Source organism: Cariama cristata, unplaced genomic scaffold (assembly GCF_000690535.1).
Source record: "Cariama cristata isolate BGI_N322 unplaced genomic scaffold, ASM69053v1 scaffold16138, whole genome shotgun sequence".
NCBI classification, from domain to species: domain Eukaryota; kingdom Metazoa; phylum Chordata; class Aves; order Cariamiformes; family Cariamidae; genus Cariama; species Cariama cristata.
The window spans coordinates 15,488-16,674 of NW_009630793.1; the positions used below are offsets into that span (position 1 = coordinate 15,488).

At 55.9% G+C, this 1,187-nt stretch overlaps 1 protein-coding gene across 1 annotated transcript; it reads right to left on the reverse strand.

Moving 5' to 3' along the window:
- Positions 1-232: 232 nt before the first annotated feature.
- MGAT2 (mannosyl (alpha-1,6-)-glycoprotein beta-1,2-N-acetylglucosaminyltransferase) lies at positions 233-1,180 on the reverse strand (the record flags this gene model as incomplete). Its single annotated transcript, XM_009705708.1, has 1 exon — positions 233-1,180. A coding segment is annotated over one exon (813 nt), but the record flags the coding sequence as incomplete, so codon positions are not given.
- Between the last annotated feature and the right edge of the window lie 7 nt (positions 1,181-1,187).

The window sequence follows — 1,187 nt, forward strand, 5'->3', positions numbered from 1 at the left end:
CCACCGCACTGCGGGCACCCCCGTTCTGCCCCTGATGGGGGAAAAACCCCAGGCCAGAGCACTATAAGCACCAGAAAAGATGCACTTACTTAAGCACAAAAGTTTTCTCCTCCTCCCAGTAAACACAGCAGCGGTCGCTTTCTGCGGAGGGGCTGCGACGCTGCTCTGAGCGGCCTGGCAGCAGCACGTAACCCGTTTCCAAAAGGTGGTTGCCGAACATGAAAGATTACTATTTTGGGACACCTTTTACAAGAATGTTTATTCATATTAAAGCAGAAACCAACTCATAAATGCTTTTTATACACGTGTGTGCCTGTAAAAGACAGTATGGAACAACTCAAAAAGAAAAAGGCGGCGAGAGCGATCCTCACTGAAGTCTGCGGTAACTTTTACAGAGTTCGTGGTCCCTAATATCTCCCCACCCTCCGTTTTTCACATGAGGGGAAAGGGGTGCCATGGAGTACCTCTTACTGACACTCATCGTTTCGGGAAACAGGTACTGTTGGTTGCTGTTCAAGAGAGAGTCGATTTTGGCACTCTGCGTGGACGGTCTGCAGGATTTCTTGTGGTGCATGCCACAGTCCCCCGTGTGAAAAATCCTGGGGATTTCGGGAACCAGCACTTTCCAGAACTTTGGAAGACAAGAGACAGTCAAGTGCTGCAGAGTCCAGTCCCAGTTGTAGTCATCGTAGGTGCAGAAGGCATCTGTGCACTCGATGAGCTTCTGGTAGGTGTCTCTGCCGAAGGCCATGCCCATATTGTGCTCGGTGGACTTCCACGTCTTCATCTCCACCTTGTCGGCGCGGCCGGCGAAGCCGTAGGTGCCCAGGGAGATGATCTGACACTCGGGGCACTCCCGCTCGTGCAGGGCCCAGAGCTTTTTGAGGACGTGGTAGAAGTCGGGGGCCAAGTAGTGGTCCTCCTCCAGGAAGAGGACCGGCCCGGTGTGCTCCCGCAACGCCCGCACCCGCTCCCAGACGAAATGCAGCTTCCACCACCAGTGATGCTTGGTCTGGGAGAAGCGAGCTTCGCGGTAGTGCCCGAAGGAGTCGGGGTACTCGGCGTTGATGCAGCCCAGGCGCAGGGCCGCCGCCTTGCCCACGTCGCGGGGACAGTCGCGGGGGTCGTGACCGGGGAACTCGCGGGGGTAGAGCTGGATGCTGAAGGGGAAGAAGACCTGGAGGACG